Source organism: Lissotriton vulgaris, chromosome 10 (assembly GCF_964263255.1).
Source record: "Lissotriton vulgaris chromosome 10, aLisVul1.2, whole genome shotgun sequence".
Classification (NCBI taxonomy): Eukaryota; Metazoa; Chordata; class Amphibia; order Caudata; family Salamandridae; genus Lissotriton; species Lissotriton vulgaris.
The window spans coordinates 269,701,471-269,724,962 of record NC_141698.1 but is presented as its reverse complement, the minus strand read 5'-3'; the positions used below and the strand labels follow the sequence as shown (position 1 = coordinate 269,724,962).

The following is a 23,492-nucleotide window of genomic DNA, read 5'->3' as shown; positions in this document are numbered from 1 at the left end:
ATGGGAAAAATCTTTGCAAGGCCCAAAGCCATCCACTTTGTGTACGTTGCAACACACAGATCCTCTCAGCTGCCTGGAGTATGGTGAAGGCTCCTGTGACTTCCGTCAAGAATGTGTCACCTATTGTGGCCATAAGAAAGACTAATGTGGCGTAAGCAATAACTACTAAAATTCTAAAATTAATCTGAAAGCAGCCATCAGTATTCAACTCTGAATTTTAATGCCATAGCCAAGAAAACACTTAATACTACACTACTACCTCTTTAGCAATAAATCATTACCAAGAATTCTTTAACTTAAATTATGTCGCCATTGCGTCTGGCTCTTTATGGTAACCCCACCTCTGCCAAAGTCCTCCATCATCTCTCTGCATGCAATCCTCCTTAGGATCAAAGTTTGACACCCCGCATCTGCTGAATGATTGTCATATTGGTAGTGTAGTTGTGGGTATGGATTTTTTGGTGAATGATTCGAGATTTTTACATAATTCTATGAGGGTACTCTTTATACCACTTGTAATATTAAATAAAGTACATGGAGAGCTGTTGAGTTTGCATGCCATTGGTAGACACTTGAATCTCAATTGTAATATTTAAGTGTTCAGTCTTTGACAGTCAACAAGAGCAAGTTTAGAGGTCTTTGCTCTTGTTGTTAGCTCTACTCAGGGGGTGGCTGTCTTTGGATAGAGAATAGCATGTTCCTTCACCACTAAAATGCTATGTGAGGGAAAACGTAATAAATTCTCTTTATTCCAGTGCTTTGATTTTTCTAAATTGCACATAAAAATGTAATGAGCTAAAATTTTGTCCACAGAATATTTTTTTTAACAGACAAATGTATCATAAAACAATCTCGAATTATTAAACATGTCTAATAGTTATTTTAATGTTTTTATTAAACAATCTCGCTTTTATAAAAGTTATAGAGGTGTATGTAAAAAGTTGAAATTGTAAGTTACAATGTTGTTAATTTAGAAATGATTCTTTGTGAAGGCCTCTGGACTTGGTGGTAGACCAAAAGGAGGATTGCTTATGCTTATATCACTGAAACTTGCTGGCTCCTTTAGAAAGCTGGAGACGGCCTCAGATAATATTTTGTGTTTAGAGTGGGTTAGTCCCAATCATTCAACTGTTTTGTTGATACATTTTTATAATGCTCCTGAGAAGGATTTGCGGAACACTCACCGTAGTTCCTTGGTGAGTTTTACAGATGAATACAGGTCAAAATACAATGCTTTATTTGAAATAATATTAATGGGAGATTTTAACATTCATCCGTGTGGTTGGGACTGCTTGGCAGAACACCAATTGGGGCCCCCCGAATCCATTACCACCCATTTTGAACACACCTCACAAGGGGAAGCGCTGGAAGATTTACTAGCTAATATGAATTTGTTCGAGGTAGATGCGGGCAGGGGGGAGGATAGGGTCCCGACATTTAAAGGCAGAGATGCTGACACAGTGATCGATTTTATTTTTGTCTCACCAGGAATAGTAAATGTGGTCTTTTCTTAAGAAGTTGTAGTCTCAGTTTTCAGTGACCACAACCCCCTGGTACTGTCGCTGACCTTTGGTGATGTTATAACCAGACGGGAGGAGAGTCTTACAGATACTAACAACGTAATTCCTAAAGATCAGGGCAGGAGACTTAATTGGGGTAAGGTGGTCCCAGATACTTTCATGAAGGATCTTGTAACCAAGGCACATGCAGACATGGCAGTCTGCTTAGATAGCACAGCAGATGGTAAAGCCATTATTGGTGCCTATGTCGCCATCTGTACACAAATTAACCAGGACCTAAAGTCTAACAGCAAGCGGAAAACAACAAACCAACCTAGGTGGTTTGATGCTAACTGCTCGGAAGCTCATAAAAAATTATTGCATGCCCTAAAACAAAAGCCCAGAAATCGTGAGCGTGTTGCTGGGCGAAGGAAAAACTACAAATTGGCCATAGCTAATCGTAAAAGGGCTATTAATAGGGAGGCCTGCGATAACCTTATGTCTACTGATGTTCTTAGAGACAGCAGCAAATTTTGGGCAATCATTAATCACCCCTATTTTTCTGGTTCAGACAATTCTGTTTTGGATTGTGTGATCCCTGATGAGAAATGGGTTGCCCACTTTAGTAAGATGTATGACATCACGGAGGGCGCCACAGATGAGATGGGTCTCGTACATGTGCACCCAGCCCCCACGTTATGTTTTATTGAGGCAGAGGTCCTAAGGGCCATAGAGGAGATGACAAAAAATAAAGCACCCAGGCCTGATGGCGTCCCTGCAGACTTATACAGGACCCCACTTAAATTCTGGACGAAGACATTAACAAATGTCTTCAATTCCACTAGCACCTCAGGGTTCCCTTCGTCCCGGGCAACCTCCATAATAATACCCATATTTAAAAAAGGATTAAGGAGTGACCCCGCCTGCTACAGGCCGATTTCCCTGATTGACTCTACCGTTAAGATCCTGGGCAGAGTCATCCTGCATAGATTGGAAGACTGCCTGAAGGAGAGGGGGGTCCTTTCCAACCTACAATATGGGTTTAGGGCCAAAAGAGGCACCCTTGACCAATGTCTAAATCTTTACATGCTAATCAGCAAATACACCCAGGCCAAGGATGGTCTGTTATATATGGCCTTCATGGACCTTTCTTCGGCCTTCGACCTTGTCAACCGAGCGAAGCTGTGGTCCATTTTATATAATTTAGGGATTGACCTGTCTTTAGTTAATTTTCTGGCTGCCCTCCACCAAGGACTATTAGCTTCCATCAGAGTCAACAATGAGGGGGGATACACCAGCTTTTTTAGGTCCAAATGAGGCGTCAGGCAGGGCTGCATCTTGGCGCCCCTCCTGTTCACCTTATATATAAACTCATTGGAAAAATCTTTGGAGGGGGCAACATTAGATGTACCGCGAGCAGGGGACTCAGCGGTGCCAGTACTTCTTTACGCGGATGACGCATTGCTTTTGGCCCGCACAGGACTGGGGCTGCAGAGACTCTTGGGTGCATTTGGGGAATTTATGCATGCTTTAGACCTCCAGGTAAATAACAAAAAATCCCACGTCATGGTCGCAGGTAAACGACCTAAGACCCTTAAAATAAAACGCTTTACCTGCAATGGGGCGGATGTATCCAGGGTTCCGGTATTCACATATTTGGGCTTCATCTTCGACGAAAGGGCCCCTGGGGACCCCAATTAAAAGCTAAAGGCCCTGCTGTTACTAGATCAACCTCAGCCCTTATGGGCTTTGCAAAACGGTTGGGGTCACGTCCTATCGAAGCTTTGTTAAGAGTGGATAAGTCCAAATGCTTGTCTATAACTTTGTATGGCGCCTATTGTGGGTGTTTTTACCCCAAGGTAAATTGCAGATTATAGAGAACAAATTTCTCAGATCCCTATTAGCGGTCCCCCAATCCACTCCAGTATTTTCGGTGCACTCTGAACTAGGACTCGGTTATATCACCGATCAGTTACACTTGGCCCCACTGATTTGCTGGGCCAAAACTTGGCTCAACAACGAGATTACATTAAACCACACTATCTTAAAAGATTGTATGGCACTAGATTTAGCAAACAAAATTCCCTGGCTATCATATATTAAAGACACTCTGTGCAAATTGGGACTGACAGAATTATACGTATCACCAAACTTGTTGCAGAAGGGTGACATAAACTGGATTAAGGACAACTTTCTGGGATTAGCTGTGCAAGAACGGGAGGCGTGGAGGTGTTAAAACCTAGTGTCAGGGCGAATTATATGCTTATGACCATGCCACTCATTGAACCTTACCTAAAGATCGTTACTCTCCCGTTCCATCGACACCTTCTTGTCAGATTTAGATTTAATATTATTCAGTTCTCCCTGGGTCACTTTCCAGTATGGGGAAAATCAGATCAGTCCATTCCCTGCAGTTGTGATAATTTTTCTGATCAATCCCTAATGCACTTTATCATGTTCTGTGACCATTTTGCTGATATCAGAAAACAGTTTCTGGTACCTCTGCTGAGAGATGCGGGTTTCACACAAGTGCGGCCTGCACTCATTACAACTGTTGGGCAGCACCTGGGTAATATTCGGGGTTGCCTCCTTCTTGGTTGCAGCTATGCATATTAAGTCCAAAAGATCGATGGTGAATGTCTTAGAGGTGTGATTCTATTTTATTCCATTTTTGATATTATTTTATTCTGCTGTGTATGGTGTTATTTATTAATTCTTAATTGTACATTTGTGATGATGAATTGGTTTAAATTGTTTTTAATCTTGGAATAATGTACTGTAATTGCTGTTATAATTTTAATTAATCGAATAAAGTATGATAGGACTATGACGATATATGAGAAATGATTTCCTTTTTATAGGATATTTTTGTGTTCAATGTCCTTTTTGGTGAAAGAAAAGTCTTACTTTTGACTAGAATGTAATATTCTTTGGAAGCTAACTAAAAATTGAAACATTTACACACAATTTCAAAACATTTTCAGGTATTAAACAAACTGTCAATTTCTGGAAGTTGGAGAACTTTGAATATTTCATATAACTATGCCCTTTGGTATTACTACAGACATCTAATGACTGGCTTTTATTTTCCAGGCCATGTCGAAGCTGGGCCTGCGGCAGATACATGGTGTCACACGAATCACGATCCGGAAATCTAAGAATATTTTATTTGTCATAACCAAGCCCGATGTCTTCAAAAGTCCAGCTTCAGATATCTACATTGTATTTGGAGAGGCCAAGGTGAGATTTTCTTGATTATTTGAGAGACATTACTAAAATCAAAGTGATAGAGAATTTATAGACTAAATGAAAATATAAAAGTGTTATGATGACATAAGACTAAAGTTTAAATAGTTAATTAAAGGTTTATTGTAGGTATCAAGAACCAATTATGTATTCCTCATAATGCGTGGCATAAGAAAACAAGTTACTTACCTGTAACTACGGTTATCCAGTATTGGTATCTTTCATAGATTCACATGCCTGAATCATTCCCCGTCGTCGAGGCGGGAGTCCCACGGTATAAACAAATACAAAAGCAGTGCCTAGAAAATTTCTTGTAGTAGGCTGGAAAAGCCCAAAGGCCTAACTAGGCCTCAAAACTTAGCAGCCTATCTACATCATTATGTAAAAAGACCTGAATAGTAGCCTCAGCCAATCACCCTCTAGAACCTTCCCAGCTCAGGCAGTTCTCCTCAGATTTTCCCAGCACAAGTGAGAATGAGTATCCATAGAACAGAACTGCCCTGCCGGGGAGGAGGGTGGGTGCATGTGAATCTATGAAAGATACCAATACTGGATAACCATAGTTACAGGTAAGTAACTCGTTTTCTTATCCAGTATTAGGGTATCTTTCATAGATTCACATGCCTGAATCAGAGTAGCAAGCAGTAACATCATGTCTGTCGTTAGAGGAAGGTGGGAGACAAAGAAATCATATATCCCCACACAACCAGGAAGGTAATAGAGCACAAACTTGTTAACATAACATATGCATGAAAACCTTCATAAAAAACATCATTGATAGGACAGCGTTATACATACTTAAACTTTCAAAGAAGGATAAAAGACCATAAGTTATCTAACCTTAGTGAAGAAGATGCTGCAGTACCGCATCACCAACTGCTGTATCATCATGAACCGCCGACTGCAGACAGTAATGTTCGGTAAAAGTGTGTACACTTTCCCAAGTAGCAGCTCGGCAAATGTTCTCCAGCGTCACTCCAGCAAAAAAGGGCCGTAGACGCGGACATTGTTCTCGTGGAATGCGCCTTGACCTTTCTTGATAAAGGTTTGTTGGCCTTGTCATGACAGAAAGTAATTGTAGAAGACAACCACCTAGCTATAGTTGCTTTTGTGACAGCTTGACCCAAGGTGGCTTTGCCATAAGCAACAAAAAGTTGTTTAGATTTGCGGATGTCCTTTGTTTTTTGAAGATAAAACTTCAGGCACCGTTTCACATCCAGAGAATGTAAGACTCTCTCCGCTGGGGTTTTAGGATCCGGGAAAAAGGTTCTGAGTTTGACCGGTTGATTGATGTGCAATTGAGTAGGTACTTTAGGAATGAACTTTGGATTGGTTCTAAGCGTAACAAAGTCTTTAGAGAATTGCAAGAAAGGGTGAGTAATAGTGAAGGCCTGTATTTCACTAACTCTGCGAGCTGAAGTAAGAGCCAGCAAAATGGCCACTTTCCAAGTAAGAAACTTTAGTTCCGCCTTATGAATCAGTTCAAAAGGCCTTTTTAGAAGCTGAGAAAGAACAATATTAAGATCCCACTCAGGAGGAGGAGGACGAACTGGTGGAAAAGCTCGGAATAGTCCCTTAAGGAATTGTTTGATCAAAGAGGATGAACATAAGGATGGTTTGTTGTAACTCTTCCTGAATCTGGATATCGCTGCCAGATGCACCTTAATGGAAGAAAAGGCTATACCAGCCTTAGTCCAAGACAGTAGATATGGAAGGATGGCTTCATGAGGAGCTTGAAGTGGATGAACATTATTGTCTCCACACCATGAGCAGAATCGCTTCCACTTAAAACGATATGTTTTGATGGTACTTTGCGCACGTGCTTGCGACAAGATCGCCCTGCAGCCCGAGGAGATGTTTAGATCCTTGAACTCTAGGAAGTCAGGAGCCAAGCGTGCAAGTGCAGCGATTGAGGATCCGGATGATGGATTTGACCTCCCTCTCTTGTCAACATCGACACTGTCGGTTTGAGACGAAACGGAGGTTGTTGAGAAAGCAGAAGGAGCTCCTGAAACCAAAATTGCCTTGGCCAACGGGGAGCAATGAGGATGAGAGTGCAGTGTTCCCTCTTCATCTTTTGCAGTACCTTCGGAATGAGCGGAATCGGAGGATAGGCGTACGCAAACATTCCGGCCCATCTCAGCAGAAGGGCATTTCCTCTTGACCCCTGTTGTGGGAACCTGCTGGCATAAAACAGGCATTTGCTGTTTTGTTGTGTAGCAAACAAATCCAGCGTCGGTGTCCCCCAAACTCAAAAGATCATCTCTACTTGATGTTGTTCGAGCTCCCATTCGTGACAGCCTGTGAACGTTCTGCTGAGGCTGTCTGCTAGAGAGTTCCGAACGCCTTGTACATGCTCTGCTCTGAGGGATATGCCGTGGCGCAGGGCCCATTCCCACATCTCCTGAGCCTCCAGCGACAGGGTGAGAGATTTCGTTCCTCCCTGTTTGTTTATGTAGAACATGCTGGTGGTATTGTCCGTACGCACCAGAACGGACAAATTCGCAATCCTTGGAAGGAAGGCTTGTAGGGAGAGAAAAATGGCCCTCAGCTCTAAGCTGTTGATGTGCTTCTGCCGGTACTGGCGAGACCATCGTCCCTGGATCTGAAGGTCCTGAAGGTGACCTCCCCAACCTTCCATGGATGCATCCGTAGTCAGGGTGAACTCTGGAATGTCTTGGAGAAAGGTGAGGCCCGGCGATAAATTGTGCGCCTTCGACCACCAAAGAAGAGCATGTTTCATTTTGGCAGTCACTTTGATGCGGTCGTCGAATGATCCGTCGACTTGCTTCCACTGACGAAGTAACTCTTCTTGCAACGGTCTCATTCTGAGTCTCGCCATAGGAATGAGGCTGATCACAGATGAGCACATCCCTAGAAGGGACGCGAATATCCGAACTGAAAGTGACTTTCTTGCAAATATTTGTTTTGCTAGTTTCAACAGCTTGTTTTGCCGCTCTTGTGTCAAGTACACCTTGCACTGGCATGTGTTCAAGACTGCTCCCAGAAAGGTCAATTCTTGACGAGGTTGAAGCTGAGATTTTTTCGAATTGAGGGTCAGTCCTAGATTCGAGAAGAGAGAAAGCGTACTCCTGACCGCTTCCATTGTTGAGTTTCTGGTTGGACCTTTTAACAGCCAGTCGTCGAGGTATGGGAAAACTTGCATTCCCTGGGACCTTAACAGTGCTGCCACCGGAGCCAGACATCTGGTAAAGATTCTGGGGGCCGATTTTAGGCCGAATGGGAGCACTTTGAACTGGAAATGGATGCCAGCCACTTGAAACCTTAGGTATTTGCGGTGTTTCGGGTGAATAGGGATGTGGAAGTAGGCGTCTTGCAGATCCAGAGAAGCCATAAAGTCCCCTTTGTTGAGACAATTCAGAATGTCCTTCAACGTTACCATGCGAAAACTCTGTTTCTTTAGATATTTGTTGAGTTTGCGCAAATCCAGTATTGGACGCCACTCTTCTGAATTTTTCTCTACGAGGAAGAATCGAGAATAAAATCCTTTCCCTTTCTGAGAATGAGGAACTCGTTCTATCGCATTCTTGTGTTTCATCTTTAAGGCTTCTTTGAAGAGTGAAAACGAGGGGGAGGGGGACCCCTGGGCGACGTTGTTGGAGGCTTCTGTAAAAACTCCAGAGTGTGTCCATTCCTGACAAGATCCAGGACCCACTGATCTGAAGTTATCTTTCGCCATTGGTGGTAAAAGGCGAAGATTTTGGCGCCCACGGGAAGGGAAAGGTGAGTGGCTGACATCCGGCAAAGCTCATTGGCGCTTGTTGGAATCTCGCCCTTGATTGCTTGAGCGTCGTTTCCCTCCTTGCCGAGAGAAAGAACCAGAGGTAGGCTGTCTGTAAGAGGATTGATAGTAAGGTTTGTTGTAGTTAGATTGATACTGACGATTCTGTTGGTTGGAATAATTGCCTCTGGAGGAGTAACCACGGCCTCTTGCTCCTCTAAAGGATCCCCTCTTGTATTGCAGGGTACCAAGTGATTTAGCTGTGTCTGTATCAGTTTTTATAGCCAGCAAAGCCTCATTGATGTGCTTCCCAAAAAGTGAATCTCCATCGAATGCCATATCCAAGATTTTTGTTTGGACCTCAGGCCTGAAGGTGGTAGCCCTGAGCCAACCTTGACGCCGAAGTACTGCTGCTCCAGCCAATTGCCTGAAATTGGTGTTTGAAATGTCCAGGGCGCAATCAATGATTTCTGAAGCCGCCCTTTCACCCTCCTGCACAATCCTGCGTACCTCCAGCTGATGATCCTCAGGGATCAAATCAAGATATTCCGTCAGATCGGACCACATCTGTCTATCATAACGAGCCAGGATAGCCAATGAATTAGCTGCTCTAATGGAGGCTGCTGCATTTGCCGAAAACTTCTTTCCAATGGCATCAAGTCTCCTGCCCTCCTTGTCAGGTGGTGTTGAAATGGGAGCAGAAGGATTCTTGGATTTCTGCTGTGCAGCCTGGGATATGACAGAATCTGGTCGAGGGTGACCTATTAAACAAGATGGAGTATCTGATGGTGCTCAATACTTTTTCTCTATTCTTGGAAGGACTGCAGGAATGGAAGCTGGCATTTTCATTATGTTGAGGCCCTCCTTCCAAATATAGTCAATAATGGGAATAGCCCTGGTAACTCTGCGATATCCCTCTTTAAAGTCATGTAAAAAGCAGTCCGACTGCTCAACTGTGACGGCCAATTCAAATCTATTAGCAGCTCGCTGCATAATATTGTGAAAACCGCCAATATCTTTAGGTGGAAAATCTGAAGGACGGGGAACAGGCGGCGAAGGCATAGGAATGGCATAATCCTCCCAAGGATCTATAGGCGTTTTATCCGGCAACTCGCCTTCTTCCCTGCTTTCTTCGTCATCATTAGAAGAAGTATCTGTGTCATTTTGAGGTGCTGGACCAGCATCTTGTCTTGGCGACACTGAAGCTCATGGTGACGGAGGCCTTGGCACGTCAACTGGAATAGGCGACCCAGCGGGTGCAACCGGGGTTGGTGGAAATCTCTGGCGATAATCCGCCAACATAGCCTGCAAATCCTGAATTAAGGAAGATGGCAAATGACTAGTGTCCTCAGACGAGAAGGTCTAGTATGAGGTGATTGATATGGCGTGGAATAAACGTCATGCGTATAATGACCATGGACATCCTCTTCATCATCCTCCTGATATTTAATATTTAATTGAGAAGGGCGACTAGCAATCCCAAAAGGACCGTCATCCTCTTCACCTTCATCTGAATCCTCTTCCACATATGTCTCCAAAATGTGCGATGGTAAGAGTGGAGAAATGTGAGAATAATCTTGCCTTTGATACGTTTTCATTTGAAAATGCGTATATTGTGTCTTTGTCGGAGGTGAACTGTGCAACAGATGAGCAGATGTCACTGCGGAAGCCACTGTTACAGGGATTTCCGTTGACGGTACTGTCAATAACAAAGATTTTGCCGTCGACGGGGTCGTCAATGGTGTCTTCGTCGACGAACCTTTCGTCGACGGGTCCGTCGATAGTGTCTTCGTCGACGAGTCCCTCGTCGTCGGGAACGCTGATGATGCCTTCGTCGACGAGTCCCTCGTCGTCGGGACCGTCGATGGTGTCGTCGTCGACCAACCCTTCGTCGACGGGTCCGTTGATGGTGCTTTCATCGACGAGTCCTTCATCGACGAGCCCTTCGCCGACGTGGCCGACGATGATGTCTTCGTCGACGAGTCCTTTGTCGACGAGGCCGTCGATGGTGACTTCGACGACGAGTCCTTTGTCCACGAGGTCTTCGTCGACGACAAAGCCGAAAGTGTCTTCGTCGACGATGATGTCGGCTTCGTCGACAGAATTGTCGTCGACGGACCAGAAGATTTAGTCGACGGAGCCGTCGTCGACGATGGCAACTTGTTTTTAGTCAGCAATGGTTGAATAGACATCAAAGGTGAGGTAATAGCCGAAGTGGTAACCGTAGAAGTAGAAGAAGAGGCAGAAATCAATGTAGTAGCAGGTACAGACACCAGAGAAACAGTCTTAGCCTGGGCTGTACTCACAGTTGTTATACGTGAAGAAGCCGATGCACTCTTTGTGGGTTCTGAAGTTCTCTGAGAGGTTTTAAGTTTCTTCTTTCTCTCAGGAGAAGAACTTTCCTTGAATCTGGCTCTCTTGCTGGAGGTAGAGGCCTTGTCCTCATCATCAGTGGAAGAAGACTTCAACCACAAAAGAACCCTTGCCTCCCTATCCCTGATAGTTTTCTGAGGGAAGGTACGGCAAATCCTACAGTCCTTCACAACATGTGAAGGGTGTAGACAATAAATGCAGTCAGAGTGCTGGTCATCCACATGGACCCTCTTCTTGTAGCAGGTTCCACAAGCTTTGAAAAGAGCCTTCTTTTCAGACATTTTGAGGAAAAAAGATCAAAAACTGAGTAGGCACTCAGGGAGACTCCCTTACACACGAAGTGCAGTGAAAATCTGAGGAGAACTGCCTGAGCTGGGAAGGTTCTAGAGGGTGAGGACAGCTGATTGGCTGAGGCTACTATTTCAGGTCTTTTTACATAATGATGTAGATAGGCTGCTAAGTTTTGAGGCCTAGTTAGGCCTTTGGGCTTTTCCAGCCTACTACAAGAAATTTTCTAGGCACTGCTTTTGTATTTGTTTATACCGTGGGACTCCCGCCTAGACGACGGGGAATGATTCAGGCATGTGAATCTATGAAAGATACCCTAATACTGGATAATGTAGAAAAACACATATTGCTTAAAACAGGAAATGCTTATTGAAAGTAACTTGTAAAATAGTTACAAAATAGTAATCAGTGGTAAAATATATGCAAAACTATTATTTAATGGTTAACGTAGTCAGTAAATAGTCTTTTTAATTTTATGAATTTGAGCAAATCTCTCATATTCTCTTTTTCTGGTTTTATATATGCTTTTAGTCTCCCAGATGTCCTCGATCTTTATTTTCTATATCTCCCTAGTTCTCATATTTTACTGTCTTTACCTTTCCCTCAGATTGAAGATTTATCACAACAGGTCCACAAGGCTGCGGCTGAGAAGTTCAAGGTCCCAATGGAGCACTCGCCTCTGATTACAGAGGCCGCTCCCACACTCACCATTAAGGAGGAGAGCGAGGAAGAGGAAGAGGTAAGAAGTAGCCCAGATTTCTTCCATCGGGGAACAAAATACGGTCCACTATAGACCTGGGTGGAAAGAGAGCATAGATTCTACAGGAGGCCTGCTGTACATGGTCTGAGGATTCATTGAAGTAGTTTCATAAAACACACATAATGAAGTGAATGGGAACACAAGACAAATATAAGATAGTAAGCAAAAACAATTTACAGAATAAGTAGTGATAATCACAAAGAATACCGAGCAGCAGTAATTCCATACAGACTATTCTTTTACATATTAATATAGAAGGAGGAATTCATAATAGGTAAGAAGCAAAAACTATACACAGGATAAGGAGTGAAATTACATATAGATAAGAAACGACAATTATACACAGTTATGAGCATCATCCAAATATAGATTATTATATAAGACACAACAATTGTATATGGAATTTTTAGCAAGAACCACATATACAGTAGTTTAATGACACAATCCTTTGTCCCCCAGACTTTCTCTTTGTCTTGTTGAATTGAGTAAGTGGATGATTTTTGTTGATGTTGAAGGCCACTCATCAGTCTGAATACTTTTATTTGAGCTACACTGTGCCAATCGGAGTTCTTTTTATAAGGTCTGCTGTCAGTATTGGTTTGGATAGTTTTAAGTTCAAAGCACAACAGTACACCTCTGAATCAATCTCGTATTCCCAAATCTAGGTCCACTTTTGGCATATTAAGGCTGCTGTCTGTTTATATTTGTAGATGATTACACGTTTACTATCTCTCCTTAGCACGCTTAAATTGAAAACATTTGCGGTGCAGCCGTGGCTAAGAACAAGTTTTAGCTCTTTCAAGCAGTGACACCTACAATATAGCGGTTCGTAGCATGAAGCAGCACTTGTAAAGAAAATGCAATTATAAAGTAGCATAGGCTGTTGCATTTCACTGAAAATAATTTATATAATATGTCAGCCCAAACAGGATTTTCTTTTTTGGATCTATATATCCCCAAGCAATATCTCACTGACAACAACAGCCCTCGAAAATCAGACACCAATATTAGTATCCATACACAGCGTGTTAGTTCTTCTGGCAAGTGTGTGTTTCAAATATGCTCAATTTAGCTTTCGCTACTTCACTAGGCAATTCCCTTCACCCAGTCTACCTCTGACAAGATAGAGCAGACATTACCCTCTCCAAAGTTAATTCTTGGATCACTTCCCTCTATCAAGGACTGCCTGCCAAAAAACTGCAACAGCTTCAACACACTAAAAAGAACATAAGTGAAAAATAAGATCATAAATAAAATTCAGTTTCTTGTCTTCAATGAGGCCATTCAATATTTAAGCCTGGAAAATACATCTCATTATGTGCTTGTATGTTGTCTTCATTGCATCCAACCTCATACTCATGTACACACCTCCAACTTCTCCGTTATGTACGACTGAATTTGTACATGTTCAGTGTATGTCTGCCCAAAGGCATCCCGGTGCTACAAACGTATTGCTTATCCCGGGAGATCCGAGTTAGAAAATACCAGAGAAAAAAAAAGAGTTTTGAACCTTTTCAGAGAGGTGAAGTTGGTAAGATGATGAAGTTCTAAAGGGAGGGCTTCTTCCATTAAGAAACTTCTATAAATGAAAAGGAGTGGCTGGCTGCTCAGTAGAACATATTTTTTAAACAGTCAGGAATTTGGACGAGGGTGACCTGAGAGTTCTGATAGGGTTGTGAGGCTGGACTTGGGATCTAAAATAAGAAGGACCTGTACAAGGAACTGGCTTATGGGAAGAACACAGCATCTTCAAATAATTCGCTTGCCTAGGGGCTGGATGGGATGGAATGCTATTGAGTTTTTCCAAGGTCAACTTAACAGAAATATGCTGAGGCATGTGGAACAGTAGATAGGTTGTGGCGGTCTGTACAATCTTTAGATACTCAATGTGCTAGCTAAGCAAGGCTAGTAGCACAGCATTGGCGCAATCGAGGAACAAGGATATAGGTGCCATGGAACAAAACACATTTAATATCTAGATTAAGAAAAATGAGTATTTTCCTTAAACTCCTGAGAAGATAAAAACGGGTATGTTCCGTATTGATGACAAGCAGAACGATCATCAGGCCAGTGAGAGCTAGAGGACCTGGGGCTGCGGCACCCTTGGAATTGGCAGCCTCCTGCTGTACATTATGTGCAGAACGAGAGCCAGCTGGGCAAAAGTAATGCACCGAAAGCACACTGGATGAGACTGGGCTGGGAACTTAGACAATGGGAGAGAAGTTGGATAATGGCATGGAGATCGACCATGGAGCATGATGTGGGTCGCATTAAAAGCAGACACAAGGGAGAGAGGAAGTAAAGGTCGGGAAAACAACAGAGAGTGCAGGGTAAGTGATATGGGGGTAGCAGCAACCGAGGGAGAGATCAATTCAGTTCAATTCAAAAAAATGTATTCGGATTACAAGAAATCCATAAAAGCACAGTTTAAAATACAATTCAACACTTATAATTACAGTTACAATAGGTGCAATAGACACTATAAAGTGCATTATCAGTACAATTGCAAAGTCACACGTTTCTAAAGTGCAAAGGAGGTCAATAATCATTGAGAGTGCAAATAAATCAAGGGCATTCCATACTTCTACGTACATTAATAATAACTTTTAGAAAAGTGCTTGTGCGGAATATAAGTTCGTCATCCTCTAATTTTAAGAGCATCAAATAGGACTGGTTCAAGGAGAGAGGTCTATGTTTTTTAAAGTATGGTGCTAGAAACCATTTGATATATTTCATATAAAACTTACACATGAAGAAGAAATGTAAATCATTTTGTTTACTGGTTCCGTCACAAGGACACGGAATATTACCATCTAAGCTGTGTCCCAGAGGAAAACAAAGTAAAAACTTTATCGTTCCTGCTCTCATTCTGAAGAGTAGGGATCTTTCCCAATAACACATTGGTAGTATCAAATACAATGGTAGTTGTTGGATTAATAAACCATTGTTAATATAGGACACAACAGTTTGTTTCCGCATCTCTTCTGACAGTCTTTTTTCATTGTAGGTGGCATACAGTTCAAGTTGGACTTCCTTTTTATCAGTCCTCTTTATATGAGATGGATTATCAAAGAGGTCACCTCTATCTATACTAGACAAACTTTCTTGTATACCACGAAGCCATAAGCTAGCATATTCATTTGCCCAGATAGCCAACCAAAATAATGCGGGCATGGCAGCAATAAAATCACTAATATAAGGTATATTCAGCTCCGAGTGGCAAATGTACCCTGATGATGAAATGGGAACCCCCAGTAGTTTCCTACAGAGCCGATTCTCTTCTCTTTGTAGTAATGGGGTTTTTACTAACCCCCAAATTTCGGCCCCGTAGGTTGCCACTGGAGTACATTGGAGCCTATATATCTTTAAAATTGCTTTAGTTGCTCCAATTTTCCTCGGTCTGGGAAGAGATAAAATTGAATTTATAGCCTTTGAGAACTTGCCTGTGGCGTGGGCAATATGCCCACTCCACAGGCCGTTCGCAGCAAAGACTATACCTAAGTATGGGAAAGTTTTGGTTGAGAGCAACTTATCAGCTCCTATCGTGATAGAATTTAATTGCTTAGCACCCGGCCCACAGGACATAATGAATGATTTTTTGAAGTTTACTTTAAGATCCAAATTCCCCATATACGATGAGAAATCCCTGACTAGTGCACATAGGGCATTAGGTGTTAATCCCATAAGCACAGCGTCATCCGCATACAAAAGACATGGTAGTGGGCATCCTTTAATTTTAGGAACATCTGGGGTAACCTTTTTGAGAGAGTTGCTCAGGCCGTTTATATAGATAATGAATAACAGGGGTGCTAAAACGCACCCCTGTCTCACACCTCTTTCTACATTAATTGGCCTAGAAACTGTACCCTCCATGTCAATCCGTACTTGCGCCTTTGTATCTTTGTGCAGATAGGTGAGGAAATGTACCAGGGGGGGATCCAGGCCGTGCGACAGGAGAATCAACCACAATTTTGACCTATTTACCAGGTCAAATGCGGACGATAAATTCATGAACGCAAGGTAAATGGGTGATGCCTTAGCTATATTATATTTACTGATTAAAAGATTTAGGTTTAGGCATTGATCAATGGTCCCAACCTTGCGTCTAAAACCCATTTGACAACGGTCAAGTACCCCCATTTCCTCAGCCCAGTCATTAACTCTATTATAGAGTACCCTGCCCAAGATCTTTAATGTATTGTCCAGGAGCGAAATAGGCCTGTAATTTACAGGATCAGATCTTTCGCCCTTTTTATAAATGGGCACTATTATGCTCGTGGACCAAGTTGCGGGTATCGGAACAAACGGTAGACTATTAAAAAGGTTAACAAAAATTTTTCCCCAGAGTTCTGGCTTGTACTTGATTATGTCTATTGGGAAGCCATCGGGCCCAGGTGCCTTGTTACCAAGGCTCTGGTTAATGGCCACAGTGACTTCCCCCACAGTAATTTCTAGAGATTCCAATTTTCCTGGGGCATAATCTTCTAGAACAACTCCAGGGCTAGCATATATTTTGGAAAAATGCAGTTCCCATTGCTCACTTGCTATGGTACAGCTAGTTGGAGTTAGTTACTTACCCATATCCCGCATCTTTTTAACAGCAGGCCAGAAAGTAGTACTGCTCCCTAGCGCAGCAGCAGTTGTTAATGCCTCCCATTGCTCAGCTAGTAGAGCAGCCTTCCTTGAGCCTATGGCTGTTTTATAATTCTGTCTAGCGACCCTCACATCTATTATACTTCTGGGTTTACAGTTTAAAGCTCTGCGAAGAGCTTTATTTGCTGCTGAGCAATGGCAGGCAAACCACCTTGGCTCAAGAGCAGTCAATTTAATAGGGACACTTAGGAGGGATTTAATAGTGTTGCAGAGTTTAGAGAAATCTTTTACTATTCTGCGATGATTCCCATCATCCAAAGAGCAGGATTCAAGTAACAAACCATGGTTACTTATAATTGTGTTTGTTACTTGACTACTGTCTACCCCTCGCCATTTTAATCTTAACTTATTAGTTGAGACCGTAATATCCCTTGCTCCCAGGATGCGAACAAAGGCATTAGGGGGACCTAAGCCGATGTTAACCTCCAGAGCATTGTGGTCCCCGAAGGCAGTTTCAAGGACACCAGCCTTATTGACTCTATCTATTAGGTCAGAGGACATAAAGATATAGTCCACTGTGCTCGAAAATTCTCGTCCTCTGAAGGTTGGGATATAAGTGAGTGGCTCCTTTTTATTAACATCCATTATGTCTGTTAGGATGTGTTCATTAAGGAAGCGTTCTAATTCTTCGCCCCGTTTGTAAGCCCTATCTATTTGTACGTTATTCGTTTTGGATGTTATAAACTTTGCATTAAAATCTCCTGCCAGAATTGTCCTAGTGCTCACCTGATTATGGGATTTTTCCGCTATTTTAGATAATTCTCCGAAAAGTTCTATGTAATTCTTATTCGGAGTTGAGCTAAAATCACTATTATAAAAATTAATTAGATAATATGGGACCCTACGGGTATACTCAATTATCTGAATATTTGGATTTTTTGAGGGGATCAATTTTATAGACCCCCCTATACTTATCTTAAACCCTATCAATAAACCTCCAATCGGGCGGCCGAAAACAGACTTTCCGGCATTAATACAATAGCAATGGAAGCCCTCTATGTGTACCGCTGTTATCGCCCAGGTTTCCTGCAATAATATTATGTCCTTATCTGAAATAACCTTTAGCCATTCCAAATCAGAGACCATTTGCTGGAGTCCTGCAACATTCCAACTTATAATCTTAAGTTCCTTATTTTGCACCCTTGAGTATTCACTACCTCTATGTGCCACCAACTCATAAGGGGTGGCATGTTCTTCCTTTTCTTGGGGCACTATTTGACCCAGTGCACTAACTAAACCTTGAACTGGTATAGGGTGTATCTCATCTGTTTGTATACTTCCCACCTGAGCCTCGTTAGTAATTTTCCCCCTGACACTGACATCTATTATAGTATTTTGTGATTCAGTTAGTGATGGGAGTCAGTCTACCATATCCAAACTATTAAATCTGTTAGATGTGGGAAACCCCCAAGTAGTATCCCTTACTGGAGGACATCTTTGGTAATTCCTATAATTATTATTATGCCTATGATTGTTTCTCCCCCATTCTCCCCAGTTGTTTCCTAGTTCCCTCTGTCCCACCTGGGTCCACCCTTCATCCAATCCATAATCATAACATTCTTGTCTGACATTTCCTCTTGGTGGGTAGAAATATGAAAGGTGCCTTGTCTCAATGCCCTCGTTATATCCCTCACTGACCCAGGAACAAATATAGTCCACTGTGCGAGGGTCATCGAAATTAATAATCACACAATCGCCTTGACCTCTCTTTTTCTCATGGCCTACCCAGGGTACTCTCCGTACTGTCAGGATTTTACTTACACAGTATGATGGTAGGGGCCTATTATTGTTCAACCAGTGTGTGACTTTATTAAGTAGGGACCAAGATGGCTCATCTATGTTGTCAGGGGTCTCAGGGACTCCCGTCATCACTACAACATAGGGACTTGAGCCTGGGGGAAGATTAGCAGCGAATCGTCCTTTCTTCCCTTTATGCCACTCCTTTTCCTTATTTCCCTCGTTGGCTTTATCTTTCCCATTAGTAGCATTATCCCCTGCAATATTTTGGTTATTATCTTGAGGTTTTGCAGTTGGGGTGGGTACTATTGGTTTTATTGCCAAGTCCTTAGCCGTTAGAACTGCCTTGGATTTGGTCGTAATGGTAGGGGGTGGCTTGGTTTTAGGCGTTGGTTGGGCAGTTTTTTGCGGGGGAGGGGGAGGGGGTTTTACAGGGGGCCCTTTAATTATGGTACTTAGTTCAGTTAATTGTTTTTCTATCAACCCCAGTCGTGTATCTATAGTAGCTAGGTGAGCACTAACAAGTTCTCCAACCTTCGTTATTAATTGACTGTTGGAGGTGCAATCTTTACATAACAAGCCTAGGCTAGGCATTTCCCCTAAACATGCAGAATCTGCAGTTCCTTTCTTACTCCCTTTCTTAAGACTATTTGCTGGGCCCTTCCCCTGCTTTTTCTGAACCTGGGGATTCCCCCTAGAGCTAGTTGTAGTTGTAACTGAACTTTGTAACGATCGTTTCTGTATAGCCCCCTCCCTTAGACCTCTCAAATTCCTTGAAATAGTGATTGAGTCATCCAGAGTATTACTAGTAACAATGAGTGTATCAGGGATGGGGTTTACAACAGATCGGTCCAGGTTTATATTCGGGGTATCACTAACAATAGGGTTGATTTCAATATTCGGGGTGACTTGCGGTGCCTCTATCATAATGGAGTCTAAGACAATTGCAGGACTTGCTGATGGAATAGACTCAGTCACCATATCCAGTTGTGTGTTAAAATCATCTATCAGATCTAAATTTGGTGATTTTTCCAAACTCAGCTGTAATTCTGACAATGACTGGGTTGCAGATAAGTCAACGGTATTTGGCATACTATGTATTTCCACTATTGCGCCAGGTTTATTATGTATTTCAGAGTCTCGGTAGGGTGTTTTGGCAGTGGCTAGCAAACCCAATGATGACCTTTTCGCCTCTGCCAACTCTAGGGAGATGCGTCGTTCCAATAAAGATATACCATGGTCTATTGCCTCATTTGCTTTTGTAATAAAATTGTCAATGGGACCAGTAACCTTGGCTCCTCCAGCTGCAGTTTTACTCCGGCTGCCCCTTGTAGACATGGTAGCCGTTATTATTCAAGCAGGAGGTATATGTTACAATGTGTAAATGGATAAACGATTGGTACTTATCCTCACAAGTCACAGAATCCAGATATAAGGGGGGTGGCCCGTCCCGTCCCCGGACGGCCACAGACGGTCCCGCCCTTGTCCCGGGCTTCTCCCGGTCGCTCCCGCGCAGCGGGGTTCCGTCGACCTTCAAGTAACAATGCTTGTGATTGGCGGGTGGGCGGGGCCGGCAGGGAGAGCAGCCCAGCTGGTCTCAATGGGCGGGCAGGGACTCCTGGTCCTTGGAGTCCCTGGTAGTGCTCGCAGCCCTGCCGGTCAGTGGAAGGCTGCCCCCTTGTGGATGGTGCTCTCGCGGTATTTACCGCGCTGCGGGACCCGCGAAGCGGGTCCGGCGAGGCGTTGCAGAGGAGAAATGCAGGCTCCTGAAGAAAGTGCAGCGCTGTGTTGGCGTCCAACAACCTGGTAAGGGTCCCACTCGCTTGCTTCCAAACCCGCCTTTTAACACTGTGGGCGGGCGGGCGGGGCCGGCAGGGAGAGCAGCCCAGCTGGTCTCAATGGGCGGGCAGGGACTCCTGGTCCTTGGAGTCCCTGGTAGTGCTCGCAGCCCTGCCGGTCAGTGGAAGTCTGCCCCCTTGTGAATGGTGCTCTCGCGGTATATAACGCGCTGCGGATCCCGCGAAGCGGGTCCGGCGAGACGTTGCAGAGGAGAAATGCAGGCTCCTGAAGAAAGTGCGGTGCTGTGTTGGCGTCCAACAACCTGGTAAGGGAGAGATCTAGAAAACACATGCACTCTCATGGAGTGCCCTAATATGCAGAAAAATGTAGCTCCTAAATTTAAGCTGTCAGAGGATAAAAATCAGCCAATCAAAAGAATGGTAAAGAGGCCATGGTTTTACCTTAGTTGTACGTTTCCTTCGTATCCCATATAGTTTCTGTTCTAGGTAGGTGCAGTATTTTATTGAATACATTAGTGAGGTTCTGCCTGGCATGTGGTCATCTTTGTGGTCACATGCCAGGCGTCATCTTTGCTTCAGACCTACGAGCCACCCCCCAAAAAAAAGTGGCCTTTCAGGACATCTCCCTATTGCTGCAAAGGTCAGTCCGCCCAGGACATAACACACAGAGTGAAGTTTGTAGGCACGGCAGCAATATTTGTCTTCTGGACAACATGGCCTCACGTTTGTTTTTGCGTATGAGTGTTTTTGCATTGAGAACCTTGAGATAAATAGCAGCAAATATGCAGTGTGTATAAAATACAGAGCCGCAGCAACCTTTGGGGCCCAATCCTGCATTTACAAATGCTGACTTTATAAACTTAATCATAACTGGTACTTATGAATACTGTTCTAAAATTCGATAAAGCTACTGGTTTCCTTTGCTAAGGGATATAATAAACTCTGTGTAGTTGGAAGTATGGTTACAGCAGGAATTACGCATCCTTAAATGTACAGGTCCTAGACGCCATTTTTCCCAGTAGGAATAATGTAGTGTTCAACTGCTCTCTCTTCTTACCTTGTTGAAGTATCCAATGGCCATGGTTTGCGAGTCAGAGGCAATAAACGTGCAGAAATATCCTTTTGCCCCTTGCATTGGAGCCATCAGTGTTGTTTTCTTTCCCCCACAGGTGGATGAGACAGGGTTGGAGGCGAGGGACATCGAGCTGGTGATGGCTCAGGCCAACGTGTCACGCCCGAAGGCAGTGCGAGCTCTTCGGCACAACAACAACGATATTGTTAATGCTATTATGGTAAGTGCAAAGTTCTTCGTACTCAGAGGACGGTCATTCCTGAGACCGAATGGGTGCCACAAGGTGTAAGGGCTCAAGCCATTCCATCCAGGCCACTGCTTAATTTGAGCAGATGGTTGCGGCTAGAGTCCACCAGCACTCTTTCTTGGGGACCGGACCTTTTTTTTTTTTTTTTTTTTAAATCATTAGACTTTGGCCCATACCAAGAGAGGGAGAGAGAGCAGAGGGGAATAGATGGTCTGTAAAACAATGATAAAGGGAGGAAGTGGGGATTAAAAGAAGTTCACAAGAGTAAGATATAGGGCAGGGAAGTACATTGGAGGATGAAAGAGGCATGATGTAGACTCAAGACTAGACAGTCTTGGTATTCAGCAGCCCTGACATTCATCAGCGGCACCAGTAGACTTCTAAAAACAATTTGGGTGCTGGTGCTTAATATTGTATAAATCAAGCACTGATCTGGGTTACAACAGTGCTGACCTCCCCCCACAGTGCAGACGTCACTCATAGCACTCCATCCAGAGTACATAGTAACTACACACTGTATTTCACCACCCACAGCACAGGCCTAACACAGCATATATGAACATGCACAGCACCCCACCCACTGTACAGCATACTCCATGCACAGTACATACCCACTATTCCACCCACAATACTCCAAGGTGGTGCTCATAATCAGTCCTTTTGTGGCCACTATTGCAGGGTCAAATCTTGTGTTCCCTAACAACCCGTTTACTAGTGCGGTCACCAAAACGTATTTATCAACTCCAGGAATTGCAAAACACTGCTGATAGAGCCCAACTACCACTGACAAATTTGAACATATTTGTCGAGCAGTTCATCACTGCACTGGCTTCCAGTCTAAGTCTAAAGTTTGAGGACCATATTTTGGTACACAAAGCTTTGAATTATCGTTTTCTATGAAATCTTCCACCTGCGCTTAAGCGCTACACACTTCCTACACCTTTATGATCCATCCGCCCAGGGAGCACAGAGCCCAGTCACGGTGAGACTCTTTACTGCGCATGCTGCTGCATCTGTTAGCGCCCACCAGCATCTTTTCTGAATATGGGTAATCCATAATGCAAAACTTAACTAGGTTAGTTAGATAAGTGATCTAGTCTTTCCTTCGGTGAACACAGTCCTATGAGTTAGTAGAGATATAGGCTGTGATAATGATGCAAACATGTCCCCTCACTATAGATCCAATGCATATACAAAAGTCCACACTACAGTACACAACGCAAACATACACAGCACTTCACTCACAGCAAACCTCTAACACATACAGAGCAATCTAGCCTCAAGACACATATAACATATACCCTGCACTGAATCTACATAACACATCGAAAACACACTGCACTCCATCCTCAAAACAGACGTAACACATAGAGGGCAATCCACCATCAAGCGAGATCTAACAAATAGACTGTAATCCACAGCAGAGTACACAATAAAAACATACACAACATTTCAGTTCACACACAGTGCAGATTAAACACATAAGTATAAAAAGAAGATGCATATAACCACTATACACAGCAGATCACTCATGTTAAATATACAACACATACACAGCAATCAAGCGGCGTAAATCAAAGACACAGCTCTGTGTACACAGCAATTTGGACTCCTCCCAACAGTAGAGATGGACCATGTGGACAGCAGTCCAGCCACACTACAGCGCCCCCTTGTACAGAACACTCCTGGGTGTGGGTCAGAGTTCTGTATGTAGTTCCATGGTGAGGTGTTGTTGCTAAAGATAATCTCTTGTCATGTCAATGTTGAGTTGGAGACAGCAGGCTTTCGCCCACTTTGCCACATTCATCATACAGGCATTGAATTTGTTTCTTGAGTTTGAGTCTTTGTCTGAGAGAAGGAGTATCAGTTGGGGGTTGTCGGCGTAAAGGATTTTGATTCTGTCAGTGCGGAGCACGTTGACCAGAGGGATCATGTACGTTTTAAAAAGCAATGGGATGAGCGAGGAGCCTTGGGATACTCTGCAGATGAGGTTCTGTGTCTTCGAGGAGTAGGGAGTTCAGTCTACCTGCTTGACTTCTTCCCAAAAGGAAGGAGCAGATCCAGACTGTCTATTAA

At 43.4% G+C, this 23,492-nt stretch overlaps 1 protein-coding gene across 1 annotated transcript in view; it reads left to right on the top strand.

Annotated features, from left to right (window-relative positions):
- LOC147685106 (uncharacterized) overlaps positions 1-23,492 on the top strand; it is a 359,065-nt gene that overhangs the window by 334,606 nt on the left and 967 nt on the right. The window contains exons 6-8 of the mRNA XM_086940991.1: positions 4,593-4,739; positions 11,756-11,887; positions 21,267-21,389. Of these exons, the coding sequence (XP_086797117.1) occupies positions 4,593-4,739; positions 11,756-11,887; positions 21,267-21,389 (402 nt within the window). The remainder of the gene's footprint in view (positions 1-4,592; positions 4,740-11,755; positions 11,888-21,266; positions 21,390-23,492) is intronic.